Consider the following 21,791-nt stretch of genomic DNA (forward strand, 5'->3'; position numbering starts at 1 on the left):
CCGAGATCATTTAAATGAGATAGATTTCAACAAAGAATAAGGGTAGAGCTACGCCTTTTCCGTATGTACTGTGTCGTATCCCTCTGCTTTAAAGGAAAAATCCACCCTGAGGCGTTGTTCGGATAGAAAAAGAAAGAACGCTTTGAACATCCTGCGTTTGAGTGAAATGATGTGACTGCGCTCGGGTTATTTTGTCACACACCACAGAGTGGAAAATCACCTGTCAAAGTGCAACAAGCAACCAGTGAGTGACAACAGAGGGGTGAGAGTGTTAATTTTAAAAAAATGGTTATTTTTTCATTACCTGTCAGTCAAATCCTCACATCTTCCTACGTTTCATCGCGGCTCTGTCTCACGGGGAAAACCCCTATTAGAGTCAACTGTGTCCTGCGGCGTGCTGAATCACTCACTGTGTGCGTTTAGGCCTAAATGGGTGAGTCACTAAATGCAAAGTTAACCACCTCTTCGGGATGTTTGTAGTTCAGCTGCAGTGGAGTGAGACGGGAGAAAATCAACAGTCTAAAACGTCAAGCGTAAAGGTCAGACGCTGGCGCCAGTTCATCAGAAACAAAGAGCAAAGGCTTATTTCTGAACTTAACATTTTGTTCTGACGTTCAGCCGTCACGGCCTGAAGACACACTGCAGTGCAGACTCACAATTTATGTTATACCATAGACTATATAGTATATAAAAGATGGACGTGGTTTCGTGGTCTAAAAGGGGAAACATGTTGGATTTTCTTAAACCAGGTAATATATGGTAAAACAATCCTAATCATCACCTGATTTATGATTTCTGATTATTTTATTATCTCAATAGCTAGTTTCAAACCTTACTGAATACAACATGTCGTTCGTTTAGTAACTTATGGTTGCATTTAGAGTCAAACAGTTCATAAACCAGGGTGTGTTTTAAGGCCAGAGGTGGGCAATTTAACTTTCCATGGGGCCACGAGAGACGCTGGGAGGGGTGCACCAATAGGCTTGTAAAGACTTAAATGAATATTGAAAAGGATTGAGTTCAACTTATTGGTGCGGCTTTCCACTGTGTCTCATGTGGCCCCGTGGGAAAATGCATAGCCCACTCCTGATTTAGCCAGTGCCAGAATATAAATAATAAAGTGTGACAGGGGGTATTTTACAACCGTGCATGCATAGGACACAGAGAAATGGAGCTATAGTTGCAAAGTGCAGAAATATCTGTCTTTGATGGCGTGTTGTGGAAAACAGGAAAGTCATTTTTCCTACGTGCAGAAGTGGATTAATGAACTCGCCGCACAGAATTACAGTCGGGGTCACAGAGAGAGCGCGGAATGTGCTCAACACATTTCCATTTGTTTTGCAATTTTTGAGTGAGATCATGCTTTCAGTTACAAAATTGTAGGATTTAATGTAGCCGAGGGAGCGCACAGTTGCTACCTTATAATAGATATACAAAGTGCTGCCATGTGAGCATGTATTTCTTAGTATAAAGTAGAGCTGGGCGATAGAACGATAACGATATGTATTGCGAAATAACTTTTTCTCGATTTATTTTTAGAATTAATATTTTGTTTCTAAGTGGAATTGACAATTTAGTCTGTTTTGTTTGTTCTATTTTGAAACTTAAACGCTTTAGCGGCTGCCTTTTGTGTAGTTTGCAATATTTGCCTTTATTTATCTGAAAAAGTCTCATGTTTCTTAAGTACATCTACCCTGTTGAACTTATTATGGGAAATAAATATTTAAATCAAAACAAGCTGCTGGTTATTTCACATTTTACTTGTGAGCAACGGCACATTTAAATCTTACAAATATAGTTATTTGGCTTATATCGTGATATATATCGTTACCGCCTGAAATGAAAAAACATATCGTGATATGAAAAAATCTTATATGAAGTCTTGGTAATGGCCAAAAACACTTCAGTCAAGGTTTTAAGATTTTACAAAGCATTATGTGAAATCATTGTGGGTTTGTTCATCTATTATTTGCAATCAATGGCTTTTGCTGTAATACAAAATAATCATTAACATTTTACATTTTACTGTAAGTTGTGTTAGTGTTATCCACTGATTTTCCAGCTATTCACACCTCCCCCTTTTTTTTAAAAAATTTATTGCTATGTAGGATTTAGGACTTTTTGGCTTTTCTGTAATTTCAGATGTCAATGTAAACTCTAGACCAGGGGTAGGCAACTCCAGGCCTCGAGTGCCGGTGTCCTGCAGGTTTTAGATCGCACCCTGGGTAACACACCTGAATCAAATGATTAGTTCATTACCAGGCCTCTGGAGAACTTCAGAAATGCTGACGAGTCATTTAGCCCTTTAAATCAGCTGTGATGGATCATGGACACATCTAAAACCTGCAGGACACCGGCACTCGAGGCCTGGAGTTGCCCACCCCTGCTCTAGACAAATTCATCTGCAAGGTTGCTCTTAAGTGTTTCTTGTGTTTCTTTCCCACACGACTGGGTCAAACTTGTCTGATGCTTGGTTCCGAGATACCTGTTGTTAAGCTTTGATTGGTGTACATAGAGACTGCTCTGCGACCTGCAGTTATCCCTAACACTCATCTCTAAATACAGGGAAACCAGCATCTTTCTCTGCTGCTTTAAAATCGCATTGAGCCAAGGTTTTCAAAGGGTGACCCACAGGCCAGTGGCAGTCCTCGGTGACATTATGTAACAACAAGTCAATTCTAGGTAATAACAAATCAGCTTAGAATTACCATCAGGAAATGTGCTCATCCTTGAGCAAACGCAGATGCTCCCTAAATTGGCACTTTTAAAACCTCTCTCAAAGAAGGGTTTTTTTTTTTCTCTTTGCACTTCCTGAAAATCATTATTCATCTGTTTTATTGCTGTACTGGACAGTAAAATGAAAACATAATTTTGAAAGATAGGAGAAAAAAAGACAATCTTGTTACACAGAGTCTCTTAAGAGACCTTTTTTTGGCTCATGCTGCATTCACATCATGTTGGACCCTGAAAATTTCCTGTTATTCTGACTAGATAGCGTTCACATTATCTCGGCCTACTTATGCTTTCACGCCCTGAACATATTATCTGTCTATTACTATGCCAGTCTTGTAGTATTCTACCATTTTAGCATATATTAACTCTGCTGGACCCACAATGGGCAAATTTACTGTTAAAGCAGACTAAAGAGATATCATCTTTTTTAATTCCATACATTTTCTTCCTTGTCTTACTCTGATTCCTACATTACCCACAGTGCCGAGTGACTGCAGATGGTGTACTTCAAGGTCTGGGTATGTTATGCTAGCATCGGATCCTTTAGCTCCAAGCCTACAGCTTTAGGCAGCGATGAGGAATGGGCTACATGTGCCTGCTGCTAAGCTCAGTTCTTTCCAAACTCCACACCCCCACATTTTATTCAGTTTCAAACTTTAGTCCCAGCCGGTTGACTCAAGGGCAACTCCCCAAGACCTGTAAACAGTCTTTGATGTGTAGAATTTGTGGAGTTCTCCTTTAATTTTGCGCTTTATTTAGCTCCAAGTTAAAGAGGATTTGCTGCCATTAGTTCTGTACAAATATCTGAGATTCTGTCTAGAATATCTATGATTTTTCAAGTTTGTTTCATTATGGTGTGGACGTGTTTTTCCTGTCTGTTAGATGGTGGATGCTTATACAGGACTAAACAGGGTCCTTTGAACAGTGAATCACACAGAGCTATTCCAGTATAGTTTAAGAATAAAAACATGTAGGTTTAAACTAAGTGAATGTGGCAACAGACTCATATTTTGTTAGTGAAATCTAACCAGAAAATACTCTTTCGTATTTGTTAAATGATGAAGCTTTCTAATTATGCAAAACAGCAAAGTAGCAAAGAATAGTGTGTTTAATGTTTTTAGATACTTGGAAAACACTAGGTGTAGAAGCCTACATGCAGTTTAATTTGAAATGTACGCTTTTATTTTGATAGTGCAGAAAAAACAGGAAGTTGGGCGAGAGGAGAGTGGAGCCACATGGTTTTTTGACCTCGCAATCTCTCTTCATCCATTTTGAATTGAGCTTTATAAGTTTTTATAATTTGTAATTCTGTTGCTGTGTACCTGTTTGGACTTTTGAAGTAAATACTGAGAAACTATCAAGGACTGTTGTTTTGTTCTTTGGATATGGAAAGAGGGGCTAAGCGGAGCGTCAAGCTAAGGCTCCATTGAAAGGAAATCTACACTAGGATTGGGTTTCTTTTGAACCCATTCTGGGAAAAACAACTTCCTGTTGTCCTGTGCAAATCTTGAATGTAATCATACAAATTAAAATGAAAGAAAAATTCCCGCACATCTACGATGACAGACTGAAGAAATCTGAGCATGCGAGGGTGAATTCATCCTTTAAAGTCACGAAATTTTCTAACGTGCCTCACGAGCAAATCGCCAGCTTAAAATGCAAAACAGCAGCTCTGACTGATTTCTGCTGAGGGAAACGAGCCCAGCTGTGTATCCCTACCACGATCCCGCTGGCTGCACACCTGAGGCTCATTTCAAGTGGGATTGGAGTTGATGAAGATAATTAGCCATCTTTATTGTTTTTCAGATGTGTGAATCAGTGCTTGAGTGTTTGGACGGGGTGATGAGGTTCTTCAAAGGATTTGGCTTTAAGAAAGATCAGTTTTGTGTTTTTACTCAAGAGTTCCTGAAATTCCTCACATTTCAGCTACAGTAAAAGTATGCAAGCGATGACACCCAAAGCTGTTTGCACCCACCTGACAAGCAATTTTTTGTATCAAAAATGTGAACATGTACCACTCTTAATTCTTTTTTCTCCCCTCTTTTTCAGAACAATAACTGCAAGGGCAAAACTGCTGGGTGTGGAGTGGGGTACAGAGATGGGTGGTGGCTCTGCACAGGGTGAAATGCTGCTGCTAAGGGATATGGACCAGGGGCATCCAGGAGAGGGATGGGAGAAGATGCATAGAAAGTGGGAGTAAGAGCGGGAGGAGGAGGTAGTGGTGGTGGAGGTGGTGGTGGAGGGATGGGAGATAAATGTGGGGAGAAAGAGGGAATAAGATGAGGATAGGAAGGAACGGGGAGGTGTGGTGCGGGTGGGAGGAGGGAAAGGTGATGTTGGATGATGGTGTGATGGAAGGAGATGGAGGAAGAGGAGGATGATGAAAAGGATGGCTGGAGGAGGAGAGGAGGATGGAGGTGGACGCACGATGGAGGGAGGCGATGAGGAAAGCGGGGCATCTTCTCTGAGAAGAGAGGTTCAAAATCTATCTCCCTCTCCTTATTTCTTTCCTCCCTTTCCTTCTCCTTCCTCCTCACCCACTCCTTCTCCCACTCTTCGTGCCTCTCCTTCAACTTTTTCCTCTCCATCTGTTTCTCCTCCTCCTTCTTTCTCTCCTTCTCCACACCTCTTTCATCCTCCATCTGCTCCCTCACGGGTGCAACATCTTCATTCGCAGCATTAGCACAGTGATTACAATCAGTGACATGATTACCGATAAAATCGTCACACTGACCACCGTCAATATCGTCGGCGCCACCTCCAACGCTTTGCTGAATCCCGGCGCAGCTTTTGTAATCAATCGCTGAATCAGAGAGGCTGTTTTTGTGTCGAATGTGGCACTGAGATTTGGCTTTCTCCTCCTCGCTGTGGTCACTTTTGTTATTTTTGTGGCTGTAATCGCAGTTATGACTAAATGCGTCATTGGCTTTGGAGTCATTAGACTCTATTTCATTCACCGTGTTTTTACATTGACAGTGGTCAGTGTGTCTGTTATTAGTGCTACAGGCAAAAGAATCTTCAGAAAGGCTATCCACAGGTGTGTCTGCAGTTTTCTCATTGGCTTTTTTAGCCACGTGACCATGACGGAGACTTTTGTCTGTCTCAAAAGTAGCGCTAGAGATGGCAGAACTGTCACGCTTATTTTGCACGGTGCCCTTTTCATCATCCTGACTGTGGTCATTGGGTTTGTTATCGGTATGACAGTCACTAAAAGGTTTCTCCAGTGAACACTTCACCTTTTCCAGGCCTCCAGAGGGACCGACGTTAAACTGGCTGTAGTCATTAGTGTCTGCATTGCTGAATTTGCTGTCATCAGAGCTGCAGTAGTTATCGAGTTTGTCAGCGGTGTTACCCTCGCTGGTATTTGAACACAGAGAGCGTTTTGTCCTGCAGAGCAAATGGCAGTCGACAGTTTTGTCCTCTAAAGTGTTGCAGGTGTCCTTGCTATTGAGTCCAAGCGCCTCGTTACCATCCTGAACGCAACAGGCGTCGCCCTCGTTTAAATCCGAAGTCGTATCGGCGCAAGCTCCGTCTTGCCTTAAAACGCTAGCGACTCTCCTCGCCTGTCTCCTTCCCCTTTTCCGTTTCTTCCTCGGCGTTGCCCTGGCCTCCGGCGATCCGCTCTTCCTCTTGCTGGCTGTTGCTGCTCTCTTCGACATCACTTCCTCTGAAAGCGCATCGGCAGGGAGGGTCATGTCTACACAGGCCGGCCTCAATCTGGGCTCTGTTTCTGTCTGGTTTGCAGAGCAGCATGTGGTCGGGCTTGACACAAGATTGCTGTGTCCTGCAGGTATTGTTTGTCTTTGACCGCACGCTGTTTCTCTAAAAGGAGCAGGGACAAGGCTAATCGTTGGTTTGCATGCTGTTTCTCTGCGAGGTTTAGGAACAAGACAAATTTCTGCCTGGCTCGCAGTGTCACAACAGGGAAAAGGAAGACAGCTAATCGCTGGGTTACATGCGTTTTCTTCAGCTTTCGGAGCAGCGCTTATCTCTCCCTTACTCAGATTCCTTTGCTCCTCATCTCCCTGCCCGTCCTCTTTCCCTGCTTGTGTATTTTTGTGTATCTCCCCCGTCTCTGTGTCATTCTGAGCAGGGTCGGGTGTAATTGCAGGACAGCATGGCATCTCTATAACAGACCCAGGGACGAGGCTAATCACTGAGTTACATGCCGCATCCCTGCAGAGGAGCTTTCTGAGCCCCTGGCCCCACCCGGAGGCTGATTGCTGAGATTGATGCTGGCTGGCCTCCCTTTTCACCTGCAGACACAGCTGGTTACACCGATTACACCGATTCACAGGAAGATTACTTAATAGCTCCCCTCTCTTCTCGTCATTTCTACCTGCCCTCTCTTGCTCCGTCTGATCTCGTCTTATCCTTCTCTCTTCTCCCCTCATCCTCTTTTTTATCCCTCCCACCAGCCGATGTGCTGCAAGATTACTTAATAGCTCCTTTTCTCTCTTCTCCTCTTTTACGGTGCCCTCTCGTTGCAGCCTGTCTTCTCCTTTTCCTTCAAACATCTGATTCACACAAAGACTGCTTATTATCCTTCTTCCCCTTTCTGACTCTTTTCTGTCTGTTTCCTCTCCTCTTTTCTTTCTCCCCCTCTTTCTCATTCCTCTCCTTACCCCACCCCTCCTCTTCCTCCTCCTCCTCCCTGATTTTTGAAGGCCTAGCGTTGGAGCATGGTGGCCTTCTGCAGAAATCGGAATAAATTTTAAAGCGCTTTCATCAGGGCAGCTGGAGCGATCCGGAACTGCGTCGCTACCGCTACAATGGGCTACAAGTTCCATAGGATTTCCTGCCTGTCCTCCTTCATCCTCTTCGTCCCTTTCATCTATCTTCACCTCCTTTCCTCCCTTCATATCCTTCTGCCTCTGTTGGCAGTCAGGTTGTTTGATCACAGATGGCTTTATTCTCTCACTCCCTTCCTCCAGCCCTCCTTTCTTTTTTTCACCCCCTTCCTTGGCCCTGTTATGCGCTCTGAAGTCATAAAGTAGAGGATTGACACTGTAGGAAATGGAGGGCGAAGTTTTGGTGTAGCTGACCATCTCCGTTGGCCACAGAAGAACCCTGCTACCATCTCGGCTCAGGACACGACAAAACGGCTCTTTGGGACGACTTGGGGGCAAAGAAGCCGACTCTTTCGATGAAGCGGAGTTTGACTGGGGAGTTTGGGGATTGGGCAGAGGAGTTTGATTGGGCTGTGCTTGAGCTGACGTGGTTTCAACACATGAAATTGATTTTTTAGGCTCATTTGTTGTAGGACAAACCAGATCTTTTACTTCCCGGGGTTGGGTTGAATCTGTCTGATTTTCCACAGCATCATGGATTTCAACTTTGCTGCTTCCGCATTCTGAATCTGTGCTTACACTTTCAGAAACATGTCCTGAAATGCCACTGTTTAAATAAAAATGAGCTCTAGTCCCACTTTCACTGCTGACTTGGGCTCCAGTCCCATCGTCCTTACATAAGGAGAGCTGGGCTCCATTCCCATTGATAATTGAGTCCTCTACTCTGATTACATTGCGATTACATAAAGAAACCTGGGCTCCAGTCCCAGAGAGTCCCACAGTTCTTTTCTCAGTAGACATAATGGCTCCAGCCTCAACGGGTCGAGTTTCATGTTTACTCTCCTCACTGCACTGGTTTCCAGTATTCCAGTGATTTACACCAACAGCAACCATGTCTGCGGATGATTTGAGCTGCTGATCGGTGACTTTCTCCCCCAGATTTGTTTTCCTGTCATGCACTGCCGCACCTTCTTGCTTCCCTGACAAGCCGGAGCCCTGCCCTGCTTGGATAAATACGGCAGCTGATTGGTGTAAAAGGACACAGCTCCTTTTGGGGAGCGAGAAAGAGACAGGGCGGACTCTGCTCAGGACGGACTGGACGTCAGAGGCTCTGCATACTTCCCTGCTGCTGTTGACGCTGACATTGGTGGTATTAGTAATGAAGGGGGTGGTGGAGTTCTTGCTGATGCTGGTCACTGTGGTTTTGTTGAAAATGGAGCCATTATGGTTGGCGCCAGAGGCTGTTGTTGGGATGTTATTGGGAGTAATGGGATGGCTTAAATAATCATGAGCCCAAGGGATCTTGTTAAAGTGGCTGTTTTCTGTAGAGCTGTTGGTATCACTGTTTGTCAGGGTGGTGCTGATGCTGGGTGTAATGGTTGGCAGTTGACTGTAATCCAGATGGGTCTTGTCAAGCACGCAGGAGTCCGAAGCAGCAGTAGTTGTGGTGCTGTTGGCGTCTGTTTGCTCATAGGTCCACCGTGTGTTGCTCAGGAGTGCGGTTTCCAGAGCAGGGTCCAGAGGAAGGAAGGGCTGTATCCGGGGGATCTGAGACTCTAGATGGAGAGGGGAACAGAAAGGATTATAGCAGCTGACACTGGTTACATTTACATGTAGAACATAACAGGATTATGTGTCGAACCTAACTATAAAGAAAAGAGTAGGAAGGGATACAAAATACCCTTCCTACAAAGAATACCATTCATTTTTAAGGCTTCCTGTACAGTAATCTCCTTAGGCTTTTTTGAGCATTTTGGTGCCGCACCATTACTCTTTTGTTGCTTTCAGCACGTCTAAATATGATTTATGGATGTAGGATGGACTTAAGCGCAGATTTGAATGTGTCTCACTTAGAAATGGCAAAAAATAAGACTTGTGTAATATGTGTAATATCCATCTTTGTACAGCCATTATGGGGCCCACCGTGCTGTCAGACATTCGTCTGTCTATACGTCAGTTCGGTGAGAGATTTAGAGAAATTGTTTGTTGAGTGAAGGTTTCAAGATGAATCATAACTTTAAAAGTGATCTATAATATGCTACATCAGAAACCTTGTTTGTAAACTGTTAGGGGAATTATGAGTCTTCCTACTCTAAAAGTGAAAATGCATTTAGGACTTAGCACTGATTTCCAATTTAAAATGAGAAGAGAAAACGTATTGAACGTGTTGCTGATGCATTTTCAGAAAAAAAGGGCTACACTTGATTGTTTCTTTGAAACCAAAAGGGAATATTGTTAAAAAAAAATTGTAAATGCAACGGTTTAGGTGAACTGAAAGAAGATCACTTTTAGATTTAGAACACATGAGAACGAATCACAAATTTAACTTCCACCTTATTCTTAGAATTATATATTGAGGAAACAGCCTTTATGTATACTTTAGTATTCAGAGGTTTACATACACTCATCATGTGCATGAATGCCATAAATTTTGAGCAGCATCATCTGTGATGGTCAAAGTTTGGATGGATTTTCCGTATATATTCAAACTCAAACATATACGAGAGGGGTTGACAGTAAAGCTGTTTCTCCAATCCATCAAACGGAGACAGCTGCTTCAGGTATGGCTGAATGGAAACAGACCCTGGGGCAAAACCGAGACACTGCGGATGGCGTATGTTATCAGGTTGGGAATACCTCACCTCCTCGAAAAGAGCTGCAGGTGCTGGATGGGGAGGAAGGCTGCACAGCTAAGACTAGACCACAGCAGTGAAAGGAGGGACGATATTGATGATTTTAATCTTTTAGACTGTTTTTGTTATAGTTTAAGATACTTTGGGAAGATGCTTACTTTTGATCTTATTGAGTTAGACATTCACATACACTTTGATTGTGGTAGACAAAATACTGTAATCTCAAGTACAGTATAATAACAATAATAATAACTTATCTCAAGTGCAGTTTTCTCCCTCTTAACTAAAGGAGAAGTAAAGTAAAAAGTAGTAAAAACTCTATAATAGTAAACAACTTGACCCAGAAGCATCCTTTAGTTATGCTGCCATAGGGAGGTTGCTGGGGATTTCCCATGATGCACTGACTACTTCGTCTCCAGGCCCTGCTACCACAGCATGTCGTTAACTCTTGTATTTTTCTTTCCCAGAGTTTGACTGATGTTTTTGTTGTTCATGGACTCTCTATGAGGAGCTACGATCTTTTCTGTCTTCTATATTCTCATGGCTGCACCTCTCCTCTCTCTACTTCTTCCTGTTACAAAGAAGTTCCTTCTCCCCACCTTCACCAAATGCTTGTTCATATCATCTGGGATCCTCTGATCATTTATAATTTGAGTTTTTACCTTACAAAATAAGCCGCCTTGAGACAAGTATTCTTGGTGCTATATCAGTAAAACCAGTGCTATACATGAAACTAAATTCAGTTGGAAAAATATTTTTGAACAAGATACGAAATCTTAAGTTGCGATAGTTATATACCTTCCACCTGTGTTGCTTCCCGTTTCTTTCATTATTCTGTTCTGCTACGGTGTTTCCTCTATCTCAGGTCCACCAGGTAGACTAATTAAGGATTACCCTGCCCCTGCTTATAGGAGACTGGGAGAAGGGTCTCACTGTCTCCCAGACCAAGTAGCTCTCCAGCATACCTGCTTCTTTGCTTATTTTCTGGTTCAGGACCCATCGTTTGGCTTACCCAGACTCTTTATATACTTTTGTTTCTTTTTTTGCCAAACTTCTAGACATTTACTTCCCATTTTTTCCTGGTAAACTGAAGTTCAGGTGTTGTTCTACTGGGAACAACAACTTTGTAATGTGTTAAGGTGAGCATTTTTGTTTTTCATCGTAACTATGATAGTCAAGCCACTTCCTTGCAGAGGGCAGTGAAAGCAGAGATATAAGCGCTATGTAAATGCCACCATTTATGCTCAAGCTCCTCAACGCACAACTAAAATACCCCAGAGTCCGCCAGAGCAAAATATAAACTGTAAAATGCTTCTGTGGTGCGACACAACTCATATGATATGATTTATTCTGGAGTCTTAAGCCATTCCATTCGCACAAAGGTCAGCACTGCTGGGTTGGAGTTGGTCAACAGCAAGAAATTGTGTGTCAAGGTTCATCAATGTTGAACACAGGGCAAAATGTCTGTGTTGATATATTACAGCAACTCCAGTGATAGCTTAATTTTCCCTAATATTCACTGCAACTACAGAGACCCTAAAGCATCATTTTATTCAGAGTCTAACCAACCAGATTAGATGCTTGTTATGTTGTACTCCACTCCTCCTCAAACCACACCCTCTCATATGTGTGCATTTCAGGTCTTATACATTGGAAAAAAAGTGAAAGCTCTGACATCAGAGTCTGCTGTCAACAGAGATATGTCAGCGATTCTGCAGCAGCCCACACGCTATTGAATCCCTCAATATCAAGAGTGATATCCTCATCACCCAAACCAAACACATACTCATAAAGTATTTAAGAAGCCTAGTACATGCCTTTTTAAGTGGATAAAAGCTCTTACTTGTTCCCAGTGTGGTGCTGCTTGGATGGATATTGCTGCCGTTCTGCACAATCTCTGGTCTGGACTGATCGGCTGAGTCGACAGCCACGGTGGTGGACCGGAACATGGGGCCAGAACCGGGAGCACTGAGGAGAGGAGGATGCAAAGACCAAAGCGTTAAAAGACCACGAGAACAGGACGCAGCAATAGATCAGAGAATGAAATAAACAGAATAAATTAAAAGAAGAGGAGAGAGAAGAGAAGAGTGCAAAGGAAAAAAGGGAGAAGGGAAAGAAAATGGGAAACGAAGACAAAAAGATGAAAGTAATGAGAGAAAAATGACAAAAGATAAGGAAATCAGAAAGAGGGAGATAAAAAGAGATGGAGAGGAAAAGGTTAGAAGAAAGAAAATGCAAGGAAAAGAAAATGAGGAGACAAGAAAAATCAAATGATGAATAAGAAGAGATGTGAGGAGAAAATGAAGTGGAAACAAAGAGGAGAGGAAGCAAGGAGATAGGAGGGAAAGATTAAAAAAATAAAGGCAAAGAGGACAATAGAAATATAGATGGGAAACGAGTGGAGGAAACAAGAAGATGAGCATTGAGGAGGGCAAGAGGAGAGTAGAGCTGAAATCCAGCTGAAAATCAATTTGGCCACGCTTCTCTTCTCTCTCCTTTTGTGCCAGGAGCCAAACTGCATTGTTGCAAATCTGAAAATGGCTATGACAGCCGATACTGATACATGTACAGCGAGTGGGTTCAGCCGTGCAGCGTGATTGGTCAGAAACACTTCATAGCCACTCTGAAAATACCCGTTAAGCACAACAAAATGCATTTTATTGCATTGTGACCAACGAGATTCTCAGTGATCTCTCTTTTCTTCTTTACTCGCAAGGCTGAGAGACAAACAGGTCGGTGCAGGAACACATGAAGAAAACTTTCATGCATGGAGTCCAAAGTTGGATGTTAGATCATGTCTTCAGAGAGTATTTTAAGGCAGAGATCAATGTTCGCTTTACGTGGGCGTGCTCGGGTTGGGACTTGCAGCCTTGAGCTCAAATTGTGCATTCGTGTGCAATCGTATACATTTTGAGAAATCAATTTTTGGCGCTTGGTAGCTCGCCAGATGAACCTTTCTCATCACACGCTTTGAGCAAGAAGCAGCCAAATCTGCATCATCTGTTTCTGGACCTCTCTGTTTGTTGATCATTATTCTTACAGGGTTTTTTTTTAAGACAAACAGCACGTGAGCACAACAACTGTTTGGCAGCCCACTTGAGAGTCCCAGATGTCGGAGCCTCCCACCGGCACATGAACAAACAGACTGATATGTAGATTTTTCAGCAACATTAACACGCAGCTGTAAAGCAGCTCTGACAGACATAAACATGGCGGGGTGTTCCCCGTAATGGATAAGCCAGCTCACGCAAGTTCATCATTTCTACCGTCTGATGATCGTAACTCACTGCAGCTACATGAAAAGGACAGGGCTGATTTAGTAAAAGCCATTCCTGTTCAGTCGGGCGTGAGAAAGTACCCACCTCCAATATTTTGTGAGCTTCTGTTGTGATAATTGTGGTAATTTTGAGGCATATTTTCCACTCGTTTTGCATCCTATCTGCTGTTTTCAACCCCTTTCTAGTAACTGCAGATATTTGTGTTATTTTTGTGCAGTCAGAAATTATATTTCAAATTAAAGCCTTAATTTGTTGGTCAACTATTTTTTCAATATTTTGATTACAGGCTTGTGTGGGGCAAACATTAGGTTATTTTTACTGCTCTGACAACTATACTGTAAACATATTGGAACAAACATAGTAACTGAACATGCATAATATTTTACGTAACACCCATAATTTGCTTCTGCAAACCCAGAACTTATCCAACACACCCACTCTGGAAGTTACAATAGTACTGGACAAATGCAGCTACAAAGACACTATGGAAATAAGTACAGTGAAATTTTCCTGAATGGGTTCTGCACATCTGTAAAATACTTCAAGTTTATTTAAATATAATCAGTTGCACCAACTTAAAAAGGTCGAAAATTTCTGAGACATTAAAATGATTGAAGTAGGAAGTTTTGATACAGTTTTATTCAATTATGTTAGTATTTGTCACCATGCTCTTCAATCTGAAGCCACCCATGGGTATAACTACTACAACTACTGTTCAGGTCCTTAAGTTCTGTGGCTTTTTATTTGGGTCTCACATGGTTACTTAAACACATAATTTTAATCAGATGGGTATTCATTAGGGGTGGGGGGAAAAATCGATACTGTGTAGTATCGTGATATTTTGTTTGCTAATAATGTATCGATACAGGGACAGCAGAAATCGATATTTTGTTACAAAAAAGGTTTTTGTGCTCTGACTTCAGAGCATGTTGATCCTTTTTATGAGCAAGAATCCTGACATTCCTTCACTGTCCAAATGTGTTTAACTTTTTTTTATGGCAGCAATAAACATGACAGTTTACTTATTTTAATTTAAGACATGTTTTATTTTAATTAAGTTTAAAACTTTTTTATTTAATGTAAAATTATATTTTGTTTTAATTTACTTTCAAATTCTTCAGTTGCTGAAGGGGCTGCATAGTTTTCATAAACTGCATAGTTCAGAATAGCTATAATTGTACCAGATGGTTGATTCAGTTAAGTTGGACTAGACTGTAATACAAACCGTTCAGTTTGTCAACAATAAAACTGAAATGAGAGAAAGACTGAGTGTGAGACTTTGATATTAGATAAAATGAATATTGATAAAGTTTACCTTTATGTACAGAATCTGAATATCGCAAAATATTTTAAAAAATTGCAATAATATCGTATCGTGGGATGTATGGTGATTCCCACCTCTAGTATTCATACTAACAAGCGCAGCCATAAAAAGTACTTTACAAGTTCTTGAAATATCAAAAGTTTGAATGTGTTCTCACGAGGGTCACCACATGGGCTACACAGGAAACAGGGAATGTCTTTGAAGCATGGACGTGAACACATGAGCAGCAGCGAGGCCAGTACGAGCGCTTTGGTGTTTGTGGATTTTAAATGGTTTTCTTGAATGAAAAAGATGCGCTCGAAGGTTAGACAAGTTTCAAAATGCAGCAGGTCAGGTTGCTGTTTAATTAGTGACATTATTATCCTGTAATAATTCACACTTTGCATATTGTTTACACTGAGTACTAAAGTAAACCAGTGGAGCTATCAAACTGGGACACAGTGTGAGGCTCTTAAATATGAGGCCATCGTTAATTCCCATTTGAACTTTTGAATGTGTCAAGTTCACTCTGCTACCACATGACTGTACTGCACAGTAGGGCTGGGCGATATGGCCTAAAATTCATATCACGATATCATTTGAAGCATGTGCGGTAACGATATATATATCACGATATATTATTTTCTTCTGTATAACGTATTTTCCACCCTATAAGGCTTAAAATCTTTTAATTTTCTCAAAAATCGAGAGTGTTCCTTATAGTGTGGATGGATTGTCAGAGCATTATGGCTGCTGCAACAACAACATGGGAATAGAACAGCTGCGAGAGAATTCAACATTAATGAATCAATGTTACGGAAGTGGAGGAAGCGCAGTTTTTGGCTTTCCCCATATTTCAAAAGTGCTTCATCTCTTTGCTATGACTGTCTCCGCCATAATTTGCAGATGATAATGGTTTTAACCACTGCCATGCTTTCGACCAAAACAGGCGCAGCTTGATGACATCATCAACATGCGCTATCACGATAGAGCGGTATAGTCAAAATCTCTATCATTGGCCAAATTTATATAGTTTCTATTGTATATCATTTATATCGCCCACCCCTACTGCACAGTACAGCTCAAATCACATCAAGTTTGCAGATGACACAACAGCGGTGGGTCTCATCACTAACAATGATGAGTGTGAATACAGAGAAGAGGAACAACACCTGGTGGACTGGTGCCAGAGCAACAACCTGTCTGTTCAGGAGACTAAAGAGATGGTTGTTAACTTCAGGAAGACACCCCACTGCACATCAATGGATCTGCTGTTGAGTTGGTCAACAACGGGAAGTTCCTGGGCGTGCACATATCAGATGACCTCTCCTGGAACCTGAACACCACCACTGAAGAAAGCCCAACAACGTCTTCACTTTCTTGGAGGCTGAACAAGGCCAGTCTACCTCCTCACATCCTCACATCCTCACATCTTTTTACCGGGGAACCATTAAGAGCGTTCTCATTCCTCACTATCCGGTACGGGAACTGCACTTTCGCTGAAAAGAAGTCTCTGCATCGGATAGTGAGAACAGCAGAGAGAATCGTTTTAGGCCCTCTCCCACCCATCTCCCAGCTCTATGACAAACACATCATCCGATGTGCAATCAGCGTAGTGAATGACACTTTCCACCCCTCACACGCACTGTCCTCCCTTCTTCCATCTGGCAGACGGTTTCACAGCATCAAAACCATAACAGCCAGACACTGCAAGAGCTTCTTCCCCCAAGCAGTCAACTACCACCAAAGGGCCGATAAACATAAACACTTTTACAAACAAACACTTTGACAAACATAAAGATCTCTACAAACATTTTTACAGTACTCACCAGAAGACTCAATAATAACAACACAAACTTTCTACATTATGCTACACTTGCACATTTTACATCTTTCACATGTATTCGTCTTGTCTTGTCCACAATATCCTGCCCATAACTTGAACCTGCTATTCAATACCAACATCTCACTTTACTGTAATTGCACATGATCACTTTTGTCCTTGTTTATTATGCATAGATATAGTTAGTATTAGTACCTTTTCATCTTTTTAATTTGACTTAAATATAGTGAGTTATTATTTTTTGTCATTTCTAGTTTTATATCCCCTGTAGATATATTTTGATACTCTTATAAATGCACCATGGGGGGCTTGGGGTGAAATGGCCTTTCGATAGATACACTCTATACTATATATATTGTTGTATTGACAATAAAGCCCTGGCTGCACCAGAGTTGTGGAATAACCTTCCGATTGTGATCCGGGCGTCTGATTCCATCCAATCTTTTAAATCACGGTTAAAAACCTATTTGTTTAATCTTGCCTTTCCTGCTTGTTAATGCTCGCACCTGACTTTTAGACATATTCTATTTTTTCTTATACATATTTTATGGCTTGTGCTTTTATTATGTTTTTATTTTGATATGCACTTTATATTACCCCTGTGTATTAGTGGCATTGACCTGTGAGGATATTTGATACTTTGCTAAGGCCTTACAATACTCATGTTACTTCTCTGTCTCTTATGTTAAGCACTTTGGTATACCGCTGGTTTTTAAATGTGCTCTATAAATAAAGATTGTTGTTGTTGTTGTTGTTGTGTTGAATCTTGAATCTTTTCCCGCCGTCTATTCTGGAATGAGCATTGTCACAGTTTTAAGTCCTGTGTGATGATGAAGCAGAAGACAAACTAAGTGTGGACAGATTATTAATAGTATTAGTCTGATAATGTGATTTATTTAGCTTAAAAGCTAGAATAAGTTTGACATTAGCCTCATGCAGGACAAATGTACTTATTTATGAGCAATTTTCCAAACTTCTTATAAACATAAATGAAAAAAAATGTATTTGATAACATTTAATATTACAATAATGGATTACACAGAACTGGACAATAATGTCATTACACGATGTTTTTCTGAAAGTGCTGTAACTACGTTTAATGAAGTACGTCCTTCACTGTTATCTTCTTTAGTGCCATGTGGCAGGACAAAGCAGAGCAGCTACCTTAACCCTACTCCCACAGAATGCAATACAATGCAAAACACCTTGAGGTGACTGCTGTTGTGAATTAAATTCAGTAACAACTGAATCTCATTTTTAGCTTATTCAGTAGTCCATCTAGTTTTTTTCCTCTAAATCTGCTGCTTGGTGCTGGTGGAAATGGTACTCCTGAGAGCTGGAAAGTGAACCAAAACTATAAATCTTCATAAAACAAACAAAAAAAACATTGTTTTATTCATGCTCTGTAGGGGTGAAGAGAAAGGCAAGAGAACGGCAGATGTGGACATTGTACTCTTTTCATCCCATTGAAAAACTACAGCTTGAAGTCCTAAAAAAGACTTTAAAAGATAAAGAAAAACAGAATGTTTAACAGTTTCACTGATTTTCAGAAAACATATTTTTTTTACCAAGTCGATTTTGAAACATATTCCATGAAATATAAATGGAGCAACTGCTACAATTGAGCTTTTTACACATAAAATATAATAAATGGGTTGAAAGGAAAGAAGGAACTTATGGATGCTACTAACCACTCTCCCGTCCTCCTGTCTTCATGCTGATTGAGTCTCCTCAGCACTCTCTCCTCTCTCTTCTCCTCCCTGCGCCTCCTCTGCCTCCTGCAGGCCAGTGCTCTGTAAAACTCCCTCTGTTTCAGCTCCTTCAGTCGCTGCAGGACAAGCGGAGTGATTAACAGAAGCAGATGCAGTCGTATCAGGGCTGCATTAAAAAGGAGATGTAAGAGGTCAAATGGATAATACATTAAAAAGATGAATTTAAATGTTTAATTTGTGAGGTAAGCGGGTGGAGTTATCAGTCTTGTGTATCTGCTCTGTCTGTAAGCGTGTGTGCGTGCATTGTTTGTGCATGTGTGTCTATTTGTACCGTCTAAGTCAGCCAGTGTCTGCTTTAGTAGAGTCCAGACCAGCTTAATTCACTTATTGAGCTCTGTCTGCAAGCTGTCTGCTGACCGGAGATACTGATACAGTGTGCGAGTGTCATTTGTGCCTGTGTGTGTGTGTGTGTGTGTCACAAATAATAATAATGATAATAATATACCTGTGGGTTCACATCTCAAATAGACAGATGACAAGAGACAGACAGCAAGGCGGGCGGAGACACCAGCAAATAGATAAACAGACATAAATAGACAGACAGATAAAACATGGAGGCAGGCAGGCAGACGGACAAACAGAGGGACAAAGAGACAGGCTGGAAGACAGACACTGTGGGGCTTGTTAAAGTTTGTTATGTAGCCTGTGATATTTTCATGGAAGGTGTACATACAGTGTGAAGAGTGGACAGAATGACAGGAAGCCTCACGGTAGACCGTAACAACACGACAAACTAGGACTGAATCAACACCGTTAGCACACCGTCAACCGTTAAACTGTGAAACATGTAGACTGGTTTGCAGCATATCAATATAAAAAAAACGCAACACGTGACAGTTTCCTGCAATACCGAGGATGTTGCCTATTAACCTGAGGTGGAATGAAGGCTGTGTCATATTCCAAGAACGGTTGGCGTACTCTTTTGTGCAAACTGAGCCCAAATGCTCTTTTTTTGCTAACATTTGAGTGATTATAGCAGCATATTTTTTAGCACTGATTTAGGCCACATTCATTCATAACACACACATTTACTGCTTACTTTTAAACCTATTTTTAACAACCTTTCACACACTTACAGGGAAATTCAGGGGATTCGAGGGAAATTTGGGGTTAAGTATCGTGCCCAAGGACACTTTGACACTTTGTGGAATAGAGCCAGTGTCCTTCCAGATGGTCGAGCTGCACAAACTCCTAAGATACATTCCTGCAGGTGAGCCCTACGTGCCAAATCATGTCATAGAATGGAGACTACAATAATAGAGTCCTGTGAAAAAGTATTTGCCCTCTTTCTGATTTTTTCTTGCATATTTGTCACACATGTTTCAGATCATCAAAACATATAATTCACATGATTAACTGATTACCCACATTTTCTAAGAAACTAACTTAAATTTCATCAGCCACACCCAGCTCAGATTAATGTTAGACCCTTTGAATAAATAAATCACTTAAATATAACCTGTCTGACAAAATGAAGTGTACTATCAGATCAAAAAGCAACACATCATGCTGTGATGTAAAGAAACAGCCATCCATCAGTCTGGAAAAACATAGAGCATTTTATAAGGCTTTGGGACTCCAGTGAACCACGATGAGAGCCATTATCCACAAATGGAGTAAACAGTGGGACAGTGGTGAACAGAGTTGCTGGCCGACCAAAGTTACTCTAAGAGCGCATCAACAACTCACCCAGGAGGTCACAAAGGAATCTAAAGGAAACATCCAAAGAGCTGCAGGCCTCAGTTGTGAGTTCATGAGTCAACAATAAGAAAGAGAGTGAGCAAGAACGGCATCCATGAGTTCCAAGGCAAAAACCACTTTTGGGAAAATATTCAGTGGACTGAAAAGACAAAAGTCGAATCTTTTGGAAGGTTTGAGACCCGTTACATCTGGTGTAAAACTAACACAGCATTTTAGATCATACAAACAGTCAAACATGGCGGAGGTGGTGTAATGGTCTGGGGCTGCTTTGCTTCTTCGGGACCTGGCGACTTGCTGTAATTGATGCAATCGCAAATTCTGATGTCTAACCATCAGTTTCAGATTCATTACCAGTCGCTGCAAACATTTGATTACAGTTCTTGCAGGCAAGGGTGGCACAACAATTTATTAAGTTTAGAGGGCAGTTACTATGAACTGATCATTTAAAAACTGCTTTATGTATTTACCTGTGTTTAATATCAAAATGTGTTAGACTAACATGTTCAGATCATCAAAGAAAGACACAAAAATAAGAGATTAAGAATCACAGCATTATACATGCTCTACAACTATCTGGGAACATGAAAGTCGTGCATTGCGTCTGTTTTAGGACGATGCATGATGACTTTTTTCATCCAGATGTCATGTTGTCACATTTAGCTGAATACAGTTTGAGTGATAAACAAAAATAAGCTATTTCCAAAAACAGAAACATGATATTAACAGATTTTCTTTTTTTCCCCCTGTTTGTTTTCAGTAATTAATTTACCCTGTGGTACACAGCAAGATAATCAAATCAGAGGAATTTCCATGTACTTTACATTGTGTCAGCTGGGATACTGAAGCGTCATTACTCAGATATGAAGCTATCAACCAATGCTCCGCTCCTAGCATCATGTAGCAAATGCCTTTTTAAAAATATATATTAGTCTTACTGCTGTATTAGCAGCATTTTTAAATTAGACATCTCCTTTTGTGTGAATCTTTTTTGTGAATATTTCTAAAGGGGCCCCTGGTTCAAGGGATCCTTACGCTTAGTCAGTGTTGGGAAGGTTACTTTTAAAATGTATTCCACTACAGATTACAGAATACATGCCCCAAAATGTATTCTGTAACGTATTCCGTTACGTTACTCAATGAGAGTAACGTATTCTGAATACTTTGGATTACTTAATATATTATCATGCTGTTTACAACTACATGAATGTACTATTGCTGTGATTTATTACTGTTACTGAAGGTCTGCGGCTCCGAACCGTAGTAAAGGGACCTCTGACTCTGGTTCTGTGTCGGGCTCGTAGCCGAAAACTAGCTTTACTTTGTTGTCTGGGTCAACTTTGCTAGCAGAGACAGAGAGAGGCGTTGAAAGGCTGCTCCAACAGAACTTATTGTTTTTGGAGGAAAACACGAACACGGTGTACAGTCGAGTCTTAATAGCTTACTTACAACTGGGCTCATCAGGCACTCTTCATGGCTGCAGTGGTTATTATTATATTTACATGCTTCCAGCTCCTTTTGCTCGATGACAGCTCGTACTTTTCCTTTTTCTCCCTCCCTCGCTCACAGACACATAACGGGTATGGCAGTCCATTCTCCCTGCAGCACGGACTACACTGCCTATGATGCTACATTCTTTAGAGCTATACCTGTAGCATTCTGCCTATTAGCTTAGCACAACAACAACAAAAAGGCCTCTCTCACCCGGGAAACACGCAGAGACAGAGTGTCACCCTGTAAC

At 41.3% G+C, this 21,791-nt stretch overlaps 1 protein-coding gene and 1 long non-coding RNA gene across 3 annotated transcripts in view; one reads left to right on the forward strand and one right to left on the reverse strand.

Moving 5' to 3' along the window:
- Positions 1–2,091: 2,091 nt before the first annotated feature.
- LOC146505768 (uncharacterized) overlaps positions 2,092–21,791 on the reverse strand; it is a 97,218-nt gene continuing 77,518 nt past the window's right edge. The window contains exons 3-6 of one of the 2 annotated variants that reach the window (XR_014877609.1): positions 18,272–18,408; positions 12,000–12,124; positions 2,395–9,079; positions 2,092–2,184 (exon numbers count right to left, since the gene is read on the reverse strand). Coding sequence is in view for 1 of the 2 variants with exons in the window: in XM_085182921.1 (XP_085039047.1) it covers positions 4,779–9,079; positions 12,000–12,124; positions 18,272–18,408 (4,563 nt within the window). In the remaining variant the exon portion in view is untranslated. Of the gene's footprint in view, positions 9,080–11,999; positions 12,125–18,271; positions 18,409–21,791 lie in introns of both variants that reach the window. The other variant, XM_085182921.1, reaches the window with a different exon arrangement.
- On the forward strand, positions 9,647–20,149 carry LOC146505769 (uncharacterized). Its single transcript, XR_014877615.1, has 2 exons — positions 9,647–11,295; positions 11,797–20,149. It is a non-coding gene; the product is annotated as an uncharacterized LOC146505769 (long non-coding RNA).

This window comes from Neolamprologus multifasciatus, chromosome 13, assembly GCF_963576455.1.
Source record: "Neolamprologus multifasciatus chromosome 13, fNeoMul1.2, whole genome shotgun sequence".
Taxonomy (NCBI): Eukaryota; Metazoa; Chordata; class Actinopteri; order Cichliformes; family Cichlidae; genus Neolamprologus; species Neolamprologus multifasciatus.